Consider the following 23,533-nt stretch of genomic DNA (forward strand, 5'->3'; position numbering starts at 1 on the left):
CCAAAAGAAAACAAAGCAAAAAACAACAACCACCCCCTAATCAAATGGATGTTGACAGCTGCACATGCTGAACATTGTGGAACAGCTAGATAACACTGAAGCTTTGGGACTGAATTCAAGTTCTCAGTCAGAGGCCTTTCCATCTCCAATAAAGCTGAAATGCAAACAAAAACTTCAGCAAAACAAGTAAATAAACTAACTCATTTAACTTTGTCAGCTATTAGATATCAGAAACGCATATAGTCATGTGTTAGGCCATAAACTACAGCTGCGTGTAGTTGCATCTAAGGCCTTGATCCAAAAACAAATGAAGGGAATAAGAATCCCTACATTGACTTCAGATGGGCTGTGAACCAAGCCCTAAATTAGTACATGTGAGAGCAAGATTGGCAAGTGATTGGCAAAGTTTATAAGGCAAAGTAACGTGGTGCTTTAACACAAGAAAGCCCTGTTAATTACATACGGTATATGGAAAAATAGATTAAAAGTGTATGCTAGCCAGTAACCCATTTTATGATCCTCTGTGATAACAGGCTGCAACACTAAGTGTCAGCTAGGGAGTCAGAGATCTGGGATCAATTTCTGGCTCATCTACAGACTTCCTGAGTGACTATGAGTACATCACTTAATCTCGACATGCCTTGGTTCCCCATCTGTAAAATGAGACTAACAATACTTCCTTTTTTCTATCTGTTTAGTCTGAAAGCATTTGTGGGGAGGGGGGCAGAGAATGTCTTTTACCATGAATTTGCACAGTGCCTAGCACAATGGGGCTCTGATCTCAGCTGGGCCTTCCAGAGGCTACTAAAATAATAATAATATAATGTCTGAGAGTGAATGTATTGCTGTATAGTCAATAAAGCATGTTGTAGTCTGGGAGGAGTCCGCAAAAGCAACAAAAATTAGTTAAGCTGAGGCCTGCAGCCAAGGGGATTTAAATTGTGTTTGTCCTGATAACTGCAAATCACCAAAGTACCACTCCTACAGATATAACAAGTCACAGGTCCTGGACTACAGTATGTCTAAATCAGCCTTACTATGTGAGGAGTATTAGAATCATGGATCTCCCTTTATGATGAGCTTACCTTAGACAGTTACCTGCCTTAGACAGGCTCACCAAAGTGTGAAGGATCAGGGCCTTCTGTGTAACTGAAATTCAACCATTGAACAGCGTGCCTGTCTGGAAAGAATAATTCTGTAAAGGAAAAAGACTTATGGAAAGTGAACTGAAGTAGAGAAAATCCTTTAAATACACAAATACATGAATGAATAAATCACTTCAAAATAAATTTTAATGTAAAAGATAGAGCATAGGTCACCCTAGTACCCAATCAGCAGGTAAAAAAACACTTGTATAACCATTGGAGGTAGAAAATCAGTACTAGATTGCTCAGGATGGTGCTTACTCATTTTGCTGCACAGTGCGTGAAAGGTACAACCGCTTGCTTTGAGGCCAAGTGGTAAATGCTCAAAATGAAATCAGCTCACCCCTCTCAGAGCCCAAGTGTGATCCCTTAGGCTTGAGGCCAGTATTGCTTGATTCAAGAGCAAAGAGATGGAATTATTTGTAGAAACAGTATTTGTAGAGTGGGCCTACTTCAGCATTCACTATCCCAATTGTCTAATGGAGGAAGCTATTGATATAATGGGAGGAGACCCAGGAAAATGAAATGACAAATACCCTGTTCTCTTAGTTAAGACCTACCTTCAGACAGAAGCAGAGCAGAATGAACGTTCTTTAAAACAAAAGGGCAATTGAAGAGAGGGGATATTATCATGAGACAGGAACCCCCATCATTTAAACAAGAGCTATTTCCCAAAGACTGGGAAAAGAATACTTGAATGAGGCGCTTTCTAAGGATATTGCTGCAATAGTGCTCAGTGAAATGTAAGAAGAAAATATTAAGCAGTACATCTGAATGCACAGTATCTATACTAGGCTCAAATTCAGTTCACACTGTCGGGTATGCTGACCCCAAAAAGAAATATTACTTGCAGGGAGAACTATTTAATATTTAATCCAGTTTGCTAGGATCTTCCACTTACAGCAAGGGAAAATATGCATCCCCAATTCAATGGGACTCATAGTGTTTGCTTGGCTATGTGTTACTTTTTGAATGTTTTAAATGGCTTAGCCAAAACATGTTTTCCACTTCGTAATAAAGGGCCACATTCAACTCTCAGTTAAATCATTGTAAATCCAGAATAACTCAACTGAATCTGGAATAAATCATTCAGGTGTAATATAAATCAGGATTTGGCCCAAAGTTAAAATCAATACAAATACCTTTTAAAAGTATGTAGATATTATCCTGGATTTTGTTACATCTAAATTACATTTTCTTTTACCATCAGGGATATCCTGTAATTACGTATATTTTTTACTTAATATCTATATCTGAATATTAAATAGTAATAAAGACAAATTCTTCTAAATGTAAAAAACCTTGTTGTTCTAAGTCTTTGTTTCCATTTGTTTCACTGCATTAAAGCATCCAGTACATCCTTGCATAGTTGTAATACATAGGATGCAAGTATTTTGCTTTTTCTTTTATTGCAGAACTTATAATGAATGGACTCTAAAATTAAAAGTCTCTTTTTCTGCTCCTGAAATTTGAGGCACATTGATGGATTTTTTTTTTTGTAACATGCTCTGTAACTTCTGAAGTAAACTGTACTTGCTTACAATACTAGCTTTGTTTGACTTCACTTCAATTTGATTCAGCAAAATTAATATCAAGACCAAAAACCTTCTCAGAATGAGGTCTTCACTTGAGGGTAAGAATTGTACCACCCTCCCACAGGTCCAAAATCCCACTGCCATTGGTCAGGGTCAAATACCACTGGCTCTGCATTCTGAGTAACTCTGTGCCATTTGGGAAAGTGGAAGCCAAAGGTAAGTTTTACTACTTCTTTACTTGATTGGTAAACTGGATTCTTAAAGATGGAAATATTTTTTTTTTATATTTGTTTTATTCTATCATGGAAAATACTAATTCAAATGAGGTAGATTACTGATGCTATTTACTTTATTTTTCTTCTTTAAACATTTCTTAGTTCCTTCCTGTGAAAGGTGTACATGATCTTCAACAAAATATTTGAACTGACAGCTACAGTAGATGCCAATATAATTACAGTGTGTTCCAATATCTGATGCTTAAAAAAAGTAAAGAGACACAAACTTTGCAAGCAGGTCCAGGTACTACAGTAACAGTTATAGAGATACAGTTTAATGGAGGTGAGAAGATAACTGATTACTTATTTTGTTGCTGATATTTGTTACGTGAGATAAAGTCTTTAAAAACTCATACATTTAAACTTTTATATCTAGGAAATGTAAAAATGGTTTTAAAATTATTTGAACATAAAGAAAACAAACAATTCTTAAATGATTAATTACATGTAATATTGATATACAGGAATGGCTCGGAAAAGTTTACACAAGGCAAAAAGAAACCTATGCCTGATACGTTAGTGATAATACACATTATACTTTATTGTTGGACCTTTGGGTCTGAACGCCAGAATCAAGCCAACTATAAAATGAGGCCAGTAACAATCCTGACAAAAATAGGGAAGAGAAAATAAAGACAAAGAAAAACAAATTATTTCATGTTTACTTTGGCTATTAAACCAGCACCAAACATTTAAAAAACCTGGGACTACAGAACTGAGTGAGGGCCGTAACGAATGTATTCTTCTTATATTTGAAGGATCTGCAATAGAATTATTTGTAAAAAAAAACCCCAACTTTAATAATCTTGTAAGACACCACTAACAAGCTGTCATTCAATTAAGACTTGCTCAAAGACTAGCTAAGCTGTCTCTAGGTTTTCCCAGAAGCAGATAAAAAAATTGTTTGAAAAAGCACTGGAAGGAAAAATGAGTGCCTTGTGCTGTTCATCATCCCCACTGGAATTTCATATCCTCATGCCTAAACCTGCTTCATAAAGACCTTCTTTCAAGTAGCTGAAGTTCACTCTGTTGCTCAAAGTATGCAACCTCAAAAGGAAAGTTTCTCATGAATTTCTTATCTCTCATACACTGGGTAGTTTAAGCAGCTAGAATTTATAAATGAAATAATAAAATACCATAATACAACTGAGGATTGTACTTAGCATCATAGGGAGTACGGTTTATTAGTCCTTATTGGACCTATTCAGCAATTATTACTGTCAATACTCCTGTTGAAATTAATCATAGCTATAGGTAAGTAAAGGATTGAATAAGGAATGCTAAATAGAGCCCTACGTGTGGATATTTTAGAAAATAGTGAATGGATCACTTCAGCATGAGAGGGAAGGAATGTTAATATTCAATCCTATTGTGGATTTTCTACTGTTTATTAAAATATGGAACATTTAAATCAATTTCACGTGTTCGATATTCTAGCTGGGGAGCAGAGGTGACTATGTCACACCACCACTGCTCATTGGAGTGAGTGGGTAAGAAAAAATGGAGCATACCATTCCTATAAGTAGTGGGGGGGGACATAACTGCTTTTATTTTTTTCAGTTGGAAATCTGCAGAAGGGATATTTTTAAAATATATCTTGCCTTCCAACTAGTTGAAATGCCATAGTTCAACATATTGGTAAACAAAGTAAAAGTACTTGAAATAAGGTACTACTGGAATTGTGGAAAAAAGGTTCTACTCTTGTTGGATTTGTAGGGGAAATATAAAATTCTGTTGCTGGATATTTTGAAAGGTCAATCATGGTTACTGTGATGTATAAAAAGTCTACTAATTTGGCCCTTGATTAGCTTCTCAAATGTCATTTTATGGTGGGATTGAAAGGGCCAATGTTATGAGAGTCAAAATGTATTCCGCTTTCAGCTTTTCAGAGCTATTCTCATAGAGGCGAGTTTTGTCAAGAAATCCTCTGTTAATGCTCTCCTGATACACGTGAAAATCAGTGGGCCAGATCCTAAGCTGTTGTAAATCAGCACATGCCCAGTGAAGTCTGCAGAGCTATGCTGATATGTACCGGCAGTGGATCTGACTGAATGATCCTGATTCAAATGAAATCATAAGGTATCTTCACAATAACATAATAATCAATTAATAAATACTTTCAATCAATGATCCTGGAATTTTTAAAAAGCTCCTTAGCCTTCAGAATTCTTGCTAAAATTGCATATCCTGCTTGTATAAGATTGAAATTTTGCAGGTGATTTGCAATTATGTATTTATGCATATTATGTTTCCTTTTAGAAATAATTGAACAATGAAGACATTTGCAAATATTTTTCTGGGACTTTTTATCTTTGAGGCCATTGTGGCTGCTCCTACAATAGATACCTTAACTTATGACTCTGAAACCTATGACGTAGCACTGGAAGACTTGGATAATCTTTATGACTACAATGAAAACCTCCCCGTGGACCAGGCAGAGGTAATCTGAACTTCACTTATTTTGCTTTTCCTAAAAGTACAATGCATAAATGCAGTGGTTATTTAGGATTTTTTTTTAACTATTCATCATTGAGACAGGTCAATTGGTGTGGAGGCTATTGCCTAGAGTTGACTCAACAGTTTTCTGTGTAATTTAATATACCATATTTAACACATGATTTCTCCCCATCTTCACATGTGGTCCAAGTTGTGCCCCTGAATTTTTTTGAGCTAATCCTTGAGATTATAGCCAATAGCCTCTGTTTCCCTTAGCTCTCCTCACTTGGCTCTGATACATGTTGGAGGCTCTCATGGTGGTGCCACTATGTTGGTGGGACAAAAGCGAGAAATGGAGAAAGTTGGGATGGAAGAAACATCCATAGCTCCCCATAAAGTGGGATAGAGCAAGGCTGTTTGCTGAGGTTGCATTATGGAACAATGATTACACGGGATACAGGTATTTCAGCCCACAGGTTCTTTCTATAACTTTTGGCACAGAGACGAAGGAAAGGAGGAGGGAAGGAAAGGGGAAAAAGAGAAAAGAGAGAAGGGAAGAAAGATAATTAAGGAGAAAAGACAAAGAGAAAATGATTAAACAGATTATAGTCCACTCCTGCTGTAAGGATTTAGGCAAACTCCCAAAGAGACAATGGGGGTTTGCCTGAGTCAGCACTGAGTGCTAAGAAAATGTGAAGAATAAAAGAATGTTAAATAATGTTAGATTTAGATAATAAAAACAAGACTTTTATTAAATATTATATGTTGGGGGTTCTGAATCTGAATCCTTCCCATGTCATCAGATGCTGATTAGGGCACAAACAAAGCTCCGCCATCCCTGTCTATCATGCTCTTTGTGTATCAGGACTAGCTTGTTGTGTTTCTATAATTTCTTTATGAGGACAGGTTTTTGGCCTCTCATTTAGCCCCTAACCTGGATCACCAGTGAGCTGCTTCTTCTCTGGTCCCCACCCTTTGACATGCTTAGTTTGGACGGCCCTGCCAGGAGTAAAAGTTCCTACCCTCACAGTTCTCAGGGTCATTGGAATGTGCAAGGTTGCATCAAGGCGCAGTCCCCACCCCACAAAGTTTTGGTGCTCATTACCTAACAGAATTATATAGGTTTATAGGAGTGATTATTGTTTTAAAAAAAAAAGGAGTACTTGTGGCACCTTAGAGACTAACCAATTTATTTGAGCATGAGCTTTCGTGAGCTACAGCTCACTTCATCGGATGCATACTGTGGAAACTGCAGAAGACATTATATACACAGAGACCATGAAACAATACCTCCTCCCACCCCACTCTCCTGCTGGTAATAGCTTATCTAAAGTAATCATCAAGTTGGGCCATTTCCAGCACAAATCCAGGTTTTCTCACCCTCCACCCCCCCACACACAAACTCACTCTCCTGCTGGTAATAGCCCATCCAAAGTGACCACTCTCTTCACAATGTGTATGATAATCAAGGTGGGCCATTTCCTGCACAAATCCGGGTTCTCTCACCCCCTCACCCCCCTCCAAAAACCACACACACAAACTCACTCTCCTGCTGGTAATAGCCTATCCAAAGTGACCACTCTCCTTACAACGTGCATGAAAATCAAGGTGGGCCATTTCCAGCACAAATCCAGGTTTTCTCACCCCCCCACCCCCATACACACACAAACTCACTCTCCTGCTGGTAATAGCTCATCCAGAGTAACCACTCTCCCTATAATGTGCATGATAATCAAGGTGGGCCATTTCCAGCACAAATCCAGGTTTTCTCAACCCCCCCCCCCCCCCCGCCCCAAACACACACACAAACTCACTCTCCTGCTGGCAATAGCTCATCCAAACTGACCACTCTCCCCACAATGTGCATGACAATCAAGGTGGGCCATTTCCAGCATAAACCCAAGTTTAACCAGAACGTCTGGGGGGTAGGAAAAAACAAGGGGAAATAGGCTACCTTGCATAATGACTTAGCCACTCCCAGTCTCTATTTAAGCCTAAATTAATAGTATCCAATTTGCAAATGAATTCCAATTCAGCAGTTTCTCGCTGGAGTCTGGATTTGAAGTTTTTTTGTTGTAAGATAGCGACCATCATGTCTGTGATTGCGTGACCAGAGAGATTGAAGTGTTCTCCGACTGGTTTATGAATGTTATAATTCTTGACATCTGATTTGTGTCCATTTATTCTTTTATGTAGAGACTGTCCAGTTTGACCAATGTACATGGCAGAGGGGCATGGCTGGCACATGATGGCATATATCACATTGGTGGATGTGCAGGTGAACGAGCCTCTGATAGTGTGGCTGATGTTATTAGGCCCTGTGTTTGGGGGAGGGGGTGAGAAAACCTGGATTTGTGCTGGAAATGACCCACCTTGATTATCATGCACATTATAGGGAGAGTGGTTACTTTGGATGAGCTATTACCAGCTGGAGAGTGAGTTTGTGTGTGTATGGGGGTGGGGGGGTGAGAAAACCTGGATTTGTGCTGGAAATGGCCCACCTTGATTATCATGCACATTGTAGGGAGAGTGGTCACTTTGGATAAGCTATTACCAGCAGGAGAGTGAGTTTGTGTGTGTGGTTTTTGGAGGGGGGTGAGGGGGTGAGAGAACCTGGATTTGTGCAGGAAATGGCCCACCTTGATTATCATACACATTGTGAAGAGAGTGGTCACTTTGGATGGGCTATTACCAGCAGGAGAGTGAGTTTGTGGGGGGGGGGGGGAGGCGGAGGGTGAGAAAACCTGGATTTGTGCTGGAAATGGCCCAACTTGATAATCACTTTAGATAAGCTATTACCAGCAGGAGAGTGGGGTGGGAGGAGGTATTGTTTCATGGTCTCTGTGTATATAATGTCTTCTGCAGTTTCCACAGTATGCATCCGATGAAGTGAGCTGTAGCTCACGAAAGCTCATGCTCAAATAAATTGGTTAGTCTCTAAGGTGCCACAAGTACTCCTTTTCTTTTTGCAAATACAGACTAACACGGCTGTTACTCTGAAACCTGTTATTGTTTTAGTGTTTCATGATCGAGGACAGTAACTTGTAACTATATAATAAACATCTCCCAGCAATCAACAGTCAAAGGACAACTTACTAAAAAAAAGTAAGTAGGCCAGAGTCAGATGGTGTAAATTAGTATAGGTCCATTGAAATGAATGCTGAATACTAGCAGAGAATCTGGCCCCAAGATCATAAACACTTTCATGAGCTCACTGATGTAGTGCAGGGGAACTGTACTGTTCCTTTTAAAATAGGGAGGAAGATTTCTGCTAAGCCAGAGATCAGACTTTATTCAAAAGTGTTTGAAATGGGTTTAAAATGTTCCCAAAATACAAGGTCCACAATGAGCTGGTTGCTCTCAGGGATGTTTGCAAACAGCCTGCTAATGACCATCTTCCTTCCTTGCTCCAGAAACAACACAGTCATAGTGAAAAGGTGGCTGACTCTCCCCTACAGAGATAACTCACCTTAGTCTATCTCCCCAATGCACAGCCCCCATTTGCAGACACCCAGCTCTCCCCACACTTGTGTTTCCTGCATGTCTTCCCTGAGAAATTTACCTCCACTCACTGAAAGCCCCAGCTGCATGTCAGCTGAATATATTTGGTGTTGATTAATATGGGATACCTATGCCTTGCTGCCATCTGGGGAAGAAAAGGAACATACACCACTACTGTAGGGCTTCTCATACTTAATTTTCCACCTGCTTCTCTTCCTTTGTGATGTCCTAATTAAACCAGTAAATATATTACACCACCGAATGTTAGTGGTGAATCTAATAAATCCCATGAACTGTATTCTTTTTGAGAGTTGCCCAGTAAGCTCCCATCTCACCAAAACATGGAGTGACTCTCTTTACCAAATTCCAACAATTAAGGATCGAAACGGAGCTAGCCTTTTGTCGCTCACTTCCTGCTAAACAGAAGTGCAGGGTTCAGTGCTTAATTTGTGCCGGGGTTTGTCTGGACTGAGCTCCAGCACCTCTAGGCTTGGTTGTTCATGGCCCTGGCATCTCTGGGCTCCCAGACAGCAGCCACCGCTCTCCAGCTGCCAAGCTCTCAAGTTAGCACTGCCATCAATAGCAGTGCAGAAATAAGGGTAGCAGGATACGGTGTATCGCCACCCTTACTTCTGCACTGCTGCTGGCGGCAGCACTGCCTTCAGAGCTGGGTGCCCGGCCAGCAGCCGCCACTTTCCGGCTGCCTAATCTGTGCTTAATTTGTGCTGGAGCTTGCCTGGCACCTCTTTCATTACAAATTAAGCACTGGCAGGGTTCTCAGCCCAATCTTTGCTCCCACAAACCAAAGAGAAGAAGTATCTCTCCATCTCAATTTCCCTCCACTTCCCTATGAAAGTAATAAATGGGAGGGGTGAGAGCCCCTCAATAGGAAAGAAATCAGAGATGGAAAAGCCCTATTAAATTGTTTAATCAATCTCTCTCCTGAGACAGGATTGTCTCCTATTACTGAGCAGCTCATTCAGTCATTTTTAATTCCTTTTGTGATGCATCATCCATCACAGCACTTGGAAGGTTTTGTAGTTTAAAAGACCTCCTGGTAAGAACATTTTCCAGCTATCTAGCCAAAAATTTCTTTTGCTTAGTTCCATCTCATTACTCCTTCCATGTCCCATCCTGAACAAGTCAAGGAACTCATAGTTCCCTGAAGTCAATGAGAGTTCTGAGTGCTCAGCACTTTTGAAAATCAAGCCACTATAAAGTAGGTGTTTAAATATGGATTTAGGTGCCTAGGAACCTAAATTTAAAAATTGTGGTCATACATTTTGTTTGTAGCAATTAAAATGTAATTTATCTACTCATTCCATCACTCCTATGCCTCCTATCTGACATGGAATCCAATTGTACTTATAGATCTGAGCTACATAAAGGGCTCTGTTTAACAGAAATGATTCATGCAAGGGCACAGATTATAGGTATTGATATGAAGTGATGAGTGATAGTGCAAAAACTCAGGCTAGCTATAGAATCCAGTCTATCCCATTTATGGATGGCTGCTCTTTAGGGTTCTGACACACTTCCATTCACTTCAGTGGGCTTTAGATCAAGCCTTAGATCCTTAAGGTAGTATAGACAATTACTCTACCTCTTGCATTAAGGACTTTAAAGTCAAGTGACCTGTGAACTTGAATTAACTTTATTAGAACAGCCTGTTTGCCTGTAGATGAAGGGTAATTTTTTCAAAGTGCCTGCTTTACACACCAACATCCATTTAAATTTCGTGGGACCTAGACACCGAAGTCAGTTAAATGCTCTTCAAAATTTTACCCAACAGGTATTATACCTGGGTATTCAAATATGCAAGCACCAAGTTCAGTTATATTTCTGCAGACTGGGAAAAGAAATAAATTGAAAGTCTGAGTTCATTCACCATATAGGTCAGTGGTAAACAGTGGGTGAGAGAAAATTCAGGTCCATTTTATTTAAAAAGAGAGAGAGTGTACTTGTTATTCTTTTATGGAAGTCCATCTCTTCACACTGGAGATCATGTTGTCTGTGAAGTGAGCACCATCTCAGCACTGAATTAATAGATGTGGAAAATGACAACCCTTAGACATTTATCTTGAACAAGAGCACAAATAAAGAGCTTGTCACTTTTTCTAGACTTGCAAGGGTCCACTGATGTGAAGCTGCTGGAAGGAGCACAGGCAGATGATCTTGCAATAAAGTGAAGTTATCTGAGTGTGTTCTCAGAACTGAATGTTTGAGAAACTTAGTCCCTAACTTTCCCTCTGCCCTTTGGGGTTTGTTGGTAGGATGTATTGGGATGAGTGAGCCTGAAGAGAGGTATTGGTAGGAAGGTGTGAGAAGGAAACCATTTTGGAGGTAGGTGAGGAAAACGGCAGCTATAATTAGTGGAAGAGATCATGGTGGGAGTTGTGGGCACTTTAAAAAAAATTACTTAAAAATAAATAAATCTGGCCAACAAGGTAAGGGAGCTCAGAGAAGAGGTCTGGTTGGGTAACTTAAGCAGCCTGCTTGAGGCAAAGATGGCCTTAAAGATCCTATCAATTTATTTCCTCTGATTCTGAGGAGAGTATATTTCCTTTAAATTTTGTGCTTGGGATACAGGTCTAGAGGTTCATTTCTGTGTCTTCTGTTTTAGAGATTCTTTCCTTGGGGAATCTTTGTATTCCAGTGAAAAGAAATGAATACTGGTATTTTTATAGACTCCATGGACTATTTTCTGTGAATTATGTCACCTAGCTGGTGGTTGTTGAAGGGATCTCCTGTGAAGCCTCTGATTTGTTAGTGCACCTTTAAGGTCTGTAGAGTTAACAGGCTGCAAGGATACTGCCAGTGAGCCCCTGAAGTCCCTTCCCACTGTATGTGGATAACAGACCTAACTTCATCTCCTTCAATGTGTTCGTCTGGTATTCTCAGTGTGGTGGGAAACACAGTATATGGATGTTAGAAGGGCAAGATAGCTGAGGTTTTGTATTATTTAGGAGAAATGTACTCAATCCTTAATCCTAACTGGGAAGCAGTATAATAGGGAAGGCTAAATTTTGGCTATGAAACCCAAAGTTGCTTCTAGCACCATTGCCCTGAGACCTGCAAGTTCTACTATGGCTTTGCAACTGAAGGAAATTTATTGTCGGAGAGCCTTAAGAAAAGAAAAGAGGTAATTCCACTAAAAATTTATGTGGTGTTTGTAAACAGACTAGCGCTAACCCACAGACAACAGGAAAAAGAAAATAAATGTAAGAACCAGGAAGAAATGCCGAGGTCCTGACAGAATGAGGCTAGGAAGGAGTGATTTAAAAGGCAGCCTTGAAACTTTAATAGGGTTTATCCTCTGAAACTGACAGACAATCATTGTTTAAATATGTTGAAATACCACATCTTTTCCTCATAATAGTTTTTATTAATGATTATTTATATTATAGTAGCAACCAGAGAGTCCCAATCAGTATTGGGGCTTCCTTGTACTAGGTTCTATAAAAACCATATACAAAGTCATATTTTCTTCCCCAAAATTGATATAATCAAAAGACCAGATTGTCAAAGGCACTACTCATATGAGTAAAATGATCACTGATTCAGGGGTTCAGAGACTTTCATTCAAAGAGGGCTTACACCGAATCTGTTAAATGAAAACTGGATTTGAACAGCATATAAGACAATATTGAAAACTGGAGACTGATTTATGCATATTTCAGCTAGTAAACTGAAAAGAAAATCCTAGCACAGTCTGATTACAGAGTATATTTAAACATGACTAACCTCTCTTCCTTACAGCAGACAAAGCTGCTTTATAGCAGAAGGACAAATTAAGACTACATCTACACTATGAACTAGGGGTGTGATCCCCCGCTCTTGTAGAGTTACTTGTACAAGCTTGAGAGGTAGCACAAACATAAATAGTAGTGTAGCTATGGTAGCATAGGCCATGACAAGTACGTACCCATGGGGTTCAGGTGAGTACGTACGCGGCCCCACTAAGCCATATCACCACTGCTGCTGCTCATGCTACCAGAGCTATTTATATTTGTGCTAGCTCAATGGGCTCCAGCAAGAGTATGCCTGCATGAGCTAGGAATCACACCCCAGCTTGTAGTGTAGATGTAGCCTAAGAGATATTGAGATGGAAGTAAAATATTTTCAACTGAGATGGGGAAAATGAGATGAGGAAAATCAGTGACCCTGAGAGTTACAAGATGGCTATGCTAGATGACAGGAGCTAAGGAAACAGTAGCAAGTTTAAGAGAATGGACAGAGATGAGGCCAGTGAAGAAATTGGGTTAGGGAGTTGATGGCAGGAAAAGGGTTAAAACAAAACAATATCCTGTGACTGGTATTGGGAGTGCAAGGTGGGAAACTGAGTCACAAATCCATCCAATTTAGGCTTAATTAATTTTGACCTTATTTTGTACAATTTCAGACAGATTTGTTATAATGTCTGTCCATATGTTTGTGCCAGACAAACAGATAACATGGACTTGGTAGAGGGCCCAAGTTACCACATTCCTGGGCTCTGGGAAGGTCTCCTGTACTTCATGATGGTAGTCACTGCCTCAGATCTGGTCCTTCAGTCCTGTTCCTTCAGTTTCTGGCCTGGTGCTTGCCCAGTTTGGGTCTTTATCACTTGGGCCTTTTTATATATTTCCTCATTGTGCATTACTTAACCTTTCTCCAATCAACATTAAGCACATTAATCATTTGTTTTAGGTAATATGCATGTGCAAGCTTCAATTTACACAACTTTTGCTACTTATACAATTTCCATATCATTCTACTTCTGTGTCACCCTGCTTTTGGGATTTCCCAGTAAAATGGGCTTCTTGTCATTATAGGTTTACGTATTTTACCTAAAATCTTCCAGCACATGTTGTCTTTGTCCTGTCATCAGTTACATCAGCAATTCCATGTAAAAGGAGAATTGGAAGAACACCACTCATGTCAGGCAAAGCTTTGGCTTAAATGTAACCTTATCTAAACTCATTCACTATCCATAATTTTAAATTACTGAAGTGTAACTAACAAAACTCTTAATCTGAATATTCTGCAATTCTTCATCTTTATATTTCAATATCATTATTTAGCATGTGTGTGTTATCATACACACATAGGCGGTAAAAAATGCCACAGGCTTAAAATGTCAGAATTTCTTTATCTTCTTTAAAAACATAGGTTTTGAGAGACTTTTTAACTCAGCGTACAACCCTAGGTTTGCAAATCATTACAAAAAAGCTTTGTTAGTAATTGTCCATGTATTGCATTTTAAGGGGTGTCTTAATTTTAGGGCCTTAATAGTCAAAACTGAGGAATAAGAGCCTACACAGAGGATGGCTCAGAAGACTGGTAATTGTCTGCATACTATTTTATCACATACTCATTGGCTTGAACTTTGATAAAGTTAAAGTTATTATTTCTCAGCTGCCCACACAAAACAAATGTGTGGTGTTAGTGTACACGCACATATGACTACAAAAATCTACCTGCAATTTGCCAACAGGTGTGCCATCTCATTTGAGAAGATGAGGGCTGAATAGAAGTGAAGATGAAGCTATTAACTCACTCCTACAAGTGAAGGCTGAGGTGCATTATCAGGGTAGTGTGAGGAAGCTTGTACTGCTGCTACTTTCTTGAGATAAAATAGAAGACTTCAGTGTATTGCTATGTAATGCTGACAGACCCCAGTCGTCGGTGGGCAGGATTGAACCTGGGACCTCTGGAGCTAAATATATGAGCCTTTTCTGCATGAGCTAAAAGCCATATGGCTGTTAGCTGAGACTGTAGAGCAGACTCATTAATCTCTCTCTCTAAGTGGTCTCAGTGCCACTAGATGGGACAGAACACCACACCCAGGAGGTGTGTGAGCTACATCTACACTTACCGGGGATCGACGCTACAGTGATCGATGCACTGGGGTTTGATTTAGCAGGTCTAGTGAAGACCTGCTAAATTGACTGCAGATCACTCTCCCGTCAACTCCAGTACTCCACTGGAATGAGAAGTGTAAGGTAAGTTGACGGGACAGCATCACCCATCGACCCAGTGCAGTGTAGACATCACAGTAAGTCAACCTAAGCTGCATCGACTCCAGTTACATTATTCATATAGCTGGAGTTGTGTAACTTAGATCAGCTACCCCCGTAGCGTAGACAAGGCCTCAGGCTGACAATCCAACCCCTTTCATGAGCATGACATGCTTTTTTAAAGACTTTCCATTTGATGAAGCTAACATGGACCTGGGAAATAATCAATATGGGAATTAAAGCTTTCACAAGACACCATTTGTCCTTTATCTTAACACTGGAAATCTCCTGCTTTCTATTAGCTTCTTATGTAGCTCAACTGTGATGGAGGTATACAAACCCTACACTGGAGGAGGGGTTAAGGAGCTGCTCTGGGCCTGGGTGACTCAGATCTAACCCCGTTACAAAGCCTTCACAGGCTGGAGGAAGAGCTTAAAAAGGGAAGCAAATTAGCTCAGTGGCAGACAGGGAGGTGACCTGACCTCCTCTCCCAGGAAGGAACACCACACGTACTCTTGCTGCCTCAGGCCTGCTGATACTGATCTGACCAACTTGCAAAGAAGGGACTGGTGACTTTTGAAGGTCAGAAACTTTATCTCAGTGTTCTGTTATTTACTTTACCCTGTGGGAAGAGCAGGCAGTGGTAGGAAGTGATATAGGGAGGCAGCTATAAAGCACCCCAAACTGTAGGGTTTAGCTGCCTATGACTGGATCCTGGACTGGAGCTTGGTGGAGAGGGTGGGCCCAGGCTCCCCTACCAAGCTTTAAAGAGTGGATTATAACAGATGTCTATCCTCAGTGAAGAACCTATCTGGGGAAGACACTGACCCAAGGGGGACTCTCCAAAGCCCTTGCTGACTTCAGAAGACTTCCACATTGTTGGACTTCGTATACCCCAAAAAGGGTGAACTTGAACATGTGACATGGGCAGAGGGCTGAGCCTCTGAAAGGACAGAGGTCCACCACCAGGTGAAGCTATAGTGAGAAAGGGGAACATCTGGAAAGATGACATCTCCCAAATGCTGGCCTGAGCACTAGGCAGCACTGGTAGTAAGTGTTCGCACCAAGGTTTAACTGCAACTCTCAAATTTGTTCAGTTATTCATGATTGCCTTCATCCACTTGCACTTCCAAAAAATATCTATCCTTTAATATCCATGAGCTTTGTCAGGGAGTCACATGACTGCAAATCTGTAACTGTAAGTAATTGATAGAAATCCTGGAAAAACTGAATTCAAATTCTGTCCTAAAGCATGTGAGTAGCAGATCAGTATGCCTATTCCCTGCCCCCATATGACCCCATATCAAATGTGGAAAGTGGCATGCACAGGACCTTGAGATGGCACAAAATGCTCATAATGGTCCCTTTTGATCTTAAAAATCTATGACCATGACTTGCATGAGCAGGGAGTTCCACTCTGACCATGAATTATCTGCCATTCCACTCCTTTGCACCTCCTGAGCTGCAAAGAGGCCAGATCTAAGTATCAAAACTGGCCCAGTACAGCTTTATACAGCACTATTGTTACCACTGGGTTTCTAGCTTTGGTCCAACCAAAAGAGATGCTGAAGGCTGACTTATTTCACCCACCTAATACTTTTCTAAACAAAAGATCAGGACCAGAAACTAGGGCACCTGAAACGGGAAATGAAATTGGTAATCAGGCTGGATGGAGTTAGAGTCAGTATTTGATTTAATTGGTATCAGTGTAAACCTAGTGTCTCTCCATTTAAATCAATGGACCATTCAAAATTCTGGTACAAGTACAACAGAAGCGGTAAGTAAAGCCTCAGTCATACCAATGGTTACTCAGGATTTATACCGGCATGTCTGAGATCAGCATGCAAGCCACAGACTCTTGCCTTTGGAAAGAGGTGCTTCAGGATACCTATTTGCAATTCAATGGCCAAAGATGAATGGATGGAATGTTCCTGCTTCCCATAAGAGATTCAGTGGAAGAACCCAGGAACCTTCCTAAGTTTCCATGGACAGCTTCCACAGATGTTAGCTTCTGAAGAATCACAATACAACTAATTTTGTTTGCACAGAGCTATACATATGACATTGACAGTGTGCCTGTCCTGAAGAACTTGCCATCTAAAGAAATGTTACTTTAACATGCTATTTGCTGCTGTCTCTCTGGGTTATAGATTTTAAGATAAAGAGGAACAAAGAAAGAAACTAGGCTCAGGCTACTTCTGTAATAAACATCTTAAATTGCTAGGCATTTTCTTGTATGGTAGCTGCCATCTTCTGTACCATGCAAATCTCCCTCTGTTATACCAATAAAATAAAAACCAGCAGGATCTTATTAAAGAGGAAAAGGCAAAATACCACATTTATTGTGAATACAGAAAGAATCATAGTAAGCAGTTAGTTATAGCTATAACATTCCATTCAATCTCATATTTATTCACACATTCATTCATACAAACACACACACGCAGGTTCTGCAAGGTTGTTATCATAGTTACCAGCCTTGGAGTTGCTCATGCCAAGCCACTGGCCAGGTGGTCTGGATATGAGGAGGGAGCAGGGCCTTGTCAGATGCACATCTGATGCTCCTGGAAGTTGGTTTGCAGAATCAGACCCCAAAGTTCTCACTTTCTAGAGTCAATTTTTATAGGAATTTCTTCCTATGCCAGTCTATGGGAATTGTTTCATCATGCTGTTGCTGAATCAATCAGCAGATAGCACATTCCTGACAGCTCCGTGCTGCTAGATCTTGTTATTTTGTTCTTTGGTTCTCCCATCCTTGAGGCTGTTGGGTGGATTCCAGTCTGCCCTCCGGGGGTCCTCTGGTTATTTCCACTTGACGCCTTCTTCAGCAGATGGACATTGGATTCTTAGGCTGGCACCTCCCTGATCATTCAGTTATTATCCACACCAAGCATCCATCCACATACATCCTCTATCTCTATTTTAATCACAATTGTTAATACAACAAAAGGGCGGGGAGTTTCTGGGTGCTGTTTCTGTTGTTAGAGTATTGCTTTGAGTCTCTCTCTGTGTGAATTGCTTTGAGAACAGACTCTGTCTTAGAATGTACTAACGCAATTAGCAGCTTGCAAGTTTCACACATAGAGGGAGAGAAACAGTACCAAAAACCAAGAGACCTCTTAATTAGTAATACCCTGGAATTTAAAGTATGGGGAATCAAACTCATTTGTGATTTTAATACAGGACTTCTTTAATATTATCCAACACCTCTCTTCCTTCAAATGCCTCCCCAAAACTCATTTGCTTTCAGTTAGTGTTTCATCACTCATTTCTGTTCAGGGGTATTTGCTCTCTTTTGTGCCTCACCATAAAGTTCATAAACATCACAAAAATAATGTAAAGTAAACCAGCAAAAAGCTAATACGTTAATTTATGTTATGAAAAATACTCTCCCACGGTTTTACTCTCTGCTACAAAATGCTATACTGTGCATATGGGCATATGAAAATTGGTTTTGAGTGCCTCATTCCATGAATAGCATCTAAAGAAAGCTGGGATGCTGGTAGAAGAGAAAGTCTATAGAACATTGGTACTGACTACAGGGCTTTTCCAAAGCCAGCTGATTTCAATAGAAAAAATCCCATTGATTTTAATGGGCTTTGGATCAGGCCCAACATTAGTAAATTTCATACCTGAGATGAAGTGTTATACAGAAAGTCTAACTAGAGACTAATTTTAAGAAGTGTTGAGCACCTACAATTCAAACCAAAGTCAGTCTGAGCTGGGAGTGCTCAGCACTTCTGAAAACCAGATCTTAAGTTATCTAAGATATAGACCTACAATTTCAAAGGTGGCTAGTAATTTTAAGTGCTCAACTTGACATGCCTGAAAGAGGCTTAATTTTCAGAAGTCGGTGCTCAGCACTTCCTTTTAGGCATACCAAGTTGGGCATCCAAATTAAGTTGTCACTTACGAAAATTTAGTACATACTGTGTAAATAGACAAGGGGGATAATTACAAGATGCTATGTGGGTATCTGAGCTTAAAAGATTTCATGGTGTTATATTATATTCCTTGAGAAATAGTTTGACCATGTGGTTAAATATTCAGTCATAATGTGTATGCACAAAGGAACAGAGTTGAGGTTACATGTGCAGACTTAACTTTGTCCTTTGCTTACCTTTAAGGGTATAAGTGTGCAACCTTAATGTTTTCTCTGTGTGCATAAAGGGATATATTTATATACTGTTTGCTTATGTTGGGGTATGTTATGCAAGGCACAGGAGCTTTGTAACGATGTAAAGAATCACAGTATTTAACAAAGAAAAACAAATGCCTATAGAAACAAAAAACCCCACATACTTTGGCCCTCTGCAATTTCTTTGTAAAATTCTTCACTTTCTTAAAATAAGAAAGGAATTGCAGAGAACTACAGAGAAAAAAACCTACTAAATCATCTAGAAATGTTTTTGCCTGAAATATCTAATAAGGCAAATCCTGCCAAAAACAAACAAACATCTGAAAGACAAAGGGTCATTTTTGACAATCTAGGAAACATCTTTCTCTTATTAAAATTTTGCGTGATCTATCAAATATGTAAAAGATGGAGGCCTGCAGGACTCAGAAGCTTGATAATAAGAAACAGACTTTTACCTCTAGGTCACTGGTTCAAATCCAGCCCCTGTGTAGTGGCCAAGAAGTGTTCATATTTTGTGACTTGTTTGTAATACATATCAGTGGTTTCTGTCCATTTTCTAGTGGAGAAGTGTCGACATAAAAATCATCATTTAAACTGGCATTTTCCTTGACAACTTCAGCAGAGGTTCTAACAATTTAAATTAATTTAAACAATTAAACAATTCTTAACAATTAAGAATGTCTCAGCCACTCTGTTGGCAATAGCCTCACCAGATCAGTGTTTAAACTCACTGACAAGACAAGTGTAAAAAAGCTCCCACTGCCCATGCTATCACTGCTGTGTTTGAAAGAACTACAGTTTCAGTCATGTATCTTTCACAAGCACTATATTTAAAATAAAAATACCTGTAATATTACACAGGAACACAATAGGAGAAATGGTGATCTTATGCTTAAGGTATAGGAGTGGAAGCTGGAATAGCAGGATTTACTTCTTGACTCTGCCAAAGATTGTCTGTGACCTTGGACAAATCACCTAGAGTGAAATCCTGGCCCCACTGAAGTCAATTGGAATTTTGTCATTGCCCTCTATGAGGGTAGGATTGCACTCTTAATCAATTTTCTTCAGTTTCCCAACTGGAAAACCAGGGATAATACTTATTTCAGAGGGGTTCTGAGGGACTTAATTCATATCAGTGAAGTGCTTTGGTATCCTCAGAATATGTAAGTAGAAAGACTACATACTATAAACAGTGTTCCAATAATGTACCTAAAAATATGGATCATAGGGCATAATAATGGTGTGGTAGACAGGAATGTTGGTAGGAAACCTATCTTTATGACCTGACCCCGTCATATAACCTAGACAGAGTTTACAAGACGTTACTGGACATCTGTCAATAACTACTTTCTTCCCCAGAATTTTCTTTGCAGTACAATTTTCATATCTTACTTGAATAAAAATGTGCAAAGCCATTACTGAGTTTGGAAACACATTTTGGATGTGTTAAAACTTTTCCAAATCTGCACTTACAAAAACTGAAACTTTACAGATGTCCACAAAAGAAAGTTGACCTCTGGAGACGGACATATGCAAACACTTTTGCACAACACCAGTGTAGGGTCAATAAGTTTGGAATGCATCTCTCCCTCTAGGCTTTCTCCATTCAGAGAACATCTGCCCCTATTTCCTGTGTTCTCTTGGTCTTCTTTTGATTTGTCCCCCTGTCCATTCCTGTTAAAGCTGTCTCACTCTTAGCCCCACAGACTGGAACAGCATGTGTTTTTGGTAGATACACTGATAAGGTGCATCCTTACTTCCTATTACCCCAAGTTGGCAAGCACTGGGATATGCAGTTTTGTTCATGTTTAGGACATAGACCAAGTGCCATTTATGTTTATTCTTAACTTCTTATTTGTCCTTCATGAAAGGCCTGAATAAAAAAAAATCCTAGCGGTAAAGTCCTCCTCATTAAAACACGGCAACCCACACTCAACTGGAGACAAGGAGACAAGAACTGATGGGCTTGGCAAGAAGGGGCAGTGCCAAATCATCTTGGAGATGTGGGGATTCAGCATGTCTCCCATGTCACCTGGTGCAACTTGTGTAAAGCGCCAACTAGTTTGTAAATCTGCCATCCCACAACCCCCCACTGGCCAGTTACTGTGGTACGAATGCCCCCCTCCAGCATTGCTCACATATGGGCACAGGGGAGTGAGTATTAACTGCACCACCCTGCACTTGCAGGAGAGACTATCTCCACACTTGTAAAGGCTGGTTAAGTATGCCCATCATCTTAACAGCACCCAGCCAAATCGCAAAATAAACCATTTACTAGGAGAAGAAAGCTCTAGGACTAGATGCAGACTGCCCAGTAATAATTACATACAGCACACAGATGCCTGTGGTTTGGTTTCTAATTTTCATAACACTTCACAATTCTGAATCTGGACTATTCTTCAGTTCAGCTTCTCTAGTTTGAAAATAAATCAAAGTGGTTTAACTAGGGAGTCCATTATGGCCAGCACACCAGCATGTGATGTTTGTTCTTTTGTCTGGGCTGATGCAAGGACAGGCAGCTGTATTCTAATCTATAAAGCATTCTTTAAACACAATACAGAGATGGTGAGAGGGGTGTCAGGCCTTGTGGAGATGACTTTACCCTTTTGAGCTAAAATTCCTCATTGTCCCTCCTCCACCCACCCCCCAAAAAAGATAATCCTTAAACGCCTACACAAAGTAACGATTTATGCATTTCAATTGGGTCCAGTCACTAAGAGGAATATGCACCTTAATATGGAGGAATGTATGCCAATTTATTGAACAGTTTACAGGAAGAATTAGTTCTAGCCCAAGTCCCTGGGGCTCATTTTCAGTGTACAAACATAAAGCCCAAACCAGTAGTCCTTTCTAAGGCACTTAATTCAGTGGGAGCTGAGCTTGAATTTTATAAATACTTGGCAGTTATCTAGCACCTTACATGTTCAAAGCACTAGACAGACATTAACTACTTGTTCCTTATCAAATGAAAATACTAATGTTCACCCATCCTCAGAGGGGCTTTTCAGGTAGGTAAGCATTATTATTTCCATTTTACGTATGGGGAAATAGAGGCAGAGAGGTGAAGAGATTTGCCAAAGACCACACAGTGAATCAGCGGTGGCAGAATCCAAAGTAGAATTTGTGACCAATTGATTCCCAATCCTGCGTTCACTCCTTCAGACGACACTGCCTGTCTGCAATGGTAGGCTTCTCCTATACTCACTTGCCAACACTGCTTTGTTCTGTGATAGCAGCAGACGTGACACTGGAACCCATAGATGCTGAACCAGGGGTGCTGCCTCACCCCCTAGTGAGTTTCCATTATATACAGCGTTTACTGTTTGGTTCAATGGACTTCAATATCCCCACTATACAAATTGTTTCAGCACCCCTGCTAGAAACTGGCCACATTTATTTTTCCCTAACGTAGTTTTGAAGCAACATTGACAGAATGCAGCTTTATAGTTAGTATAGTAACAATTGGGTCTTCCAACTTATTAGATGGTGGGACTCAGGGAAGGAAAAAATGTTTTCTAGTGCCGTGGCAGGGTTTACCAAAGTTTATAGGATTTTCTTGAGTGGAGGTCTTCATGCTTATTTAGATGCTTTTTATCTTTAACCCTTCCTTTTTGTATCTTCTGCAACTGCTGATGAATAAAGCTACACAGTGCTGTCAACCATTCAGACAGTGAAAAAGGTTGACAAACACTGAGACTAATTTATTATTACAAGCACTGACTCCCTTTCCTGTTTTAAGATGAGGGTTCTTTTAAACATATTACAGTTCAAATGTGATATACATGTGCTGGTATGTTTTGTGGATTTATTCTGGCAGATTTTGCCATTTTAAATTCAGATGATTGGCATTTTTCTCAGGAGCTTCTTAGTAACTTTTCATTTGTCAAACAAAACATCACTGGCTGTATCACAAAATTGGTTTGTTAATTCTATCTTTGAATAAGTGTGAAAAGAACTTGGTTAATAGAAGTTCTCATTAATGTAGAATGTTTATAATATTTTCCCTAACAAAGAAAGTATCTGAGGTGCAAAGTGAATAAATGTGTTTCAATTTTATAAGCTCTACAGCTGCAGACCAAGTCAAAGTCATCTAGTAGCTGCAGCATAAAACGCAGATGTACCACTGAGTGTCAGAGCATGTCTGGCCTCTAGTGGTAGAATCTGATCAATGAAGCATTGTTAGACCACCACCAGCCAGTGAATGCAAACATGTAATGTACCTCCTTAATATAACTATGTTTCTCCCCAGATAGAGATTGGAACCGTGTTACCTTCTGTAACTAGAGAGATTCATTCCCCGCCACCACTGCCAGAAGAAGCTGAGGAAGAAGCATCAACACCAAAACTAATTGATGGTTCTTCACCACAGGGGTCAGGAGTTCTTGGGCCCCAAACACATGATGGTGAGTGGTGGGGGGCCGGGGGGGGGAAGCCATATCATTGCAGTGGGTTGCTTTCCATGATGCACTGAGTCCGGTCGTGAGTTTGCTTTTAAATTAAGCAT

At 40.0% G+C, this 23,533-nt stretch overlaps 1 protein-coding gene across 1 annotated transcript in view; it reads left to right on the forward strand.

Moving 5' to 3' along the window:
* Nucleotides 1–359: 359 nt before the first annotated feature.
* The window catches only part of EPYC (epiphycan), a 36,824-nt gene continuing 13,650 nt past the window's right edge, over nt 360–23,533 (forward strand). The window contains exons 1-3 of the mRNA XM_037889770.2: nt 360–3,238; nt 5,215–5,395; nt 23,279–23,432. Of these exons, the coding sequence (XP_037745698.1) occupies nt 5,228–5,395; nt 23,279–23,432 (322 nt within the window). The 5' untranslated portion in view covers nt 360–3,238; nt 5,215–5,227. The remainder of the gene's footprint in view (nt 3,239–5,214; nt 5,396–23,278; nt 23,433–23,533) is intronic.

The sequence above is a fragment of the Chelonia mydas genome, chromosome 1, assembly GCF_015237465.2.
Source record: "Chelonia mydas isolate rCheMyd1 chromosome 1, rCheMyd1.pri.v2, whole genome shotgun sequence".
Taxonomy (NCBI): Eukaryota; Metazoa; Chordata; order Testudines; family Cheloniidae; genus Chelonia; species Chelonia mydas.